Source organism: Vigna radiata, unplaced genomic scaffold (genome assembly GCF_000741045.1).
Source record: "Vigna radiata var. radiata cultivar VC1973A unplaced genomic scaffold, Vradiata_ver6 scaffold_95, whole genome shotgun sequence".
NCBI lineage: Eukaryota > Viridiplantae > Streptophyta > Magnoliopsida > Fabales > Fabaceae > Vigna > Vigna radiata.
In genome coordinates, this window is record NW_014543114.1 from 1322921 (window position 1) to 1324095 (window position 1175).

Sequence of the window (1175 nt, forward strand, 5' to 3'; positions counted from 1 at the left end):
CCTGATCAGGATCTGGCACGTGAAAATCTTTGTTTATGAATGTTATGTCCGGCATTGACGCCGGACTGCGTATTACTGAGTGTATGCTGCGCAAACTTCTCAAATGTCTCTTCCGGGCTGAGGATGAAGCGCCTCCTCCAGCAAAACCACCTGAGATGGTAGCAATCCTGCCTTTAACTATGGGTTCCCGCTCTCGGAGGACTACGAGAACGGTCACGTGAGTAATTACCTTTTCGTTTGGCATGTTCCGGGCTTCTTCGTGTCTTTCGAGGAGAGTGTCCCACGCAGCCTTAATCTTCCTTTACAAATTCACGAAGATGTTCGGCACGGATTAGCTTCTCTATTTCATCCTTGAGAGTCTGGCAGCCTTCAGTAGTATGTCCCCCCGAATTATGGAATCGGCATATCTGCGTCGCATCCATATTTTTCGGTGGAAATTTTCTTCTTTGAAAGATGAGGTTCAATTGTAGAGCTCGTTCCAACACCTTTTCTCTAGGGGCGGTAAGATGCGCATAGCGGTCGTATCTGGGGTTCAGATTCACGATTGGTTTCTGTTCCCGGACGTTGTCATTTTTTCGCTTGCCCTCTTTTTTGTTAACACTTACTGGATGCTCCTCGTGTTGTTGCTTCCGGAAAATCCTCTGATCTTCCATTTTAATGAACTTAGCCATCTTTTGTTGTAGCTCCTCCAACGTATGGGGTAATTTGGCATACAGGCTTTCAGAGACGAATCCTGCCTTGAGGCAGTTGGGCAGACTGCTGATGATGAATTCGGGGCTGGCTCCCTTTATCCTCCGGGCGGCGTGGTTGTATCGGTGCATGAAAGCTCTGAGAGTTTCGTCTTTTCCCTGCCTGAGATTGACTAGCTCGGCAGCAGTCACCTCTTCATATCGGTTGGTGGAATATTGCTTTGTGAACATGTTTGTCAGCGTGCGGAAATTATCCACCGAGTTGGGTGGAAGGGTATAATACCATTCGAGGGCTTCTCCCCTCAATGACAGGGAGAACGCCCGGCATTTTACTGGGTCACTTTAAGTGTAGAAGGCCATTGAATCGACGAAGTTCCGCAAATGATGTTCTAGATTTGTCGTGACGTCGAATTTCTCCACCTGAGGTGGAGGTCGATCAGGCATAGGGGCCTGCATGATGGTATCAGTGAACGACAAGAAATCTGG

At 48.2% G+C, this 1175-nt stretch overlaps 1 protein-coding gene across 1 annotated transcript; it reads right to left on the reverse strand.

Annotated features, from left to right (window-relative positions):
* Nucleotides 1-290: 290 nt before the first annotated feature.
* Nucleotides 291-920, reverse strand: LOC106753034. Its single transcript, XM_014634815.1, has one exon. It carries the CDS (start codon nucleotides 918-920, stop codon nucleotides 291-293), a length of 630 nt encoding a protein of 209 aa, XP_014490301.1.
* Between the last annotated feature and the right edge of the window lie 255 nt (nucleotides 921-1175).

Coding starts and splice junctions, on each gene's coding strand:
- LOC106753034 (XM_014634815.1), bottom strand. CDS start 920: ATGTTCACAAAGCAATATTCCACCAACCGATATGAAGAGGTGACTGCT.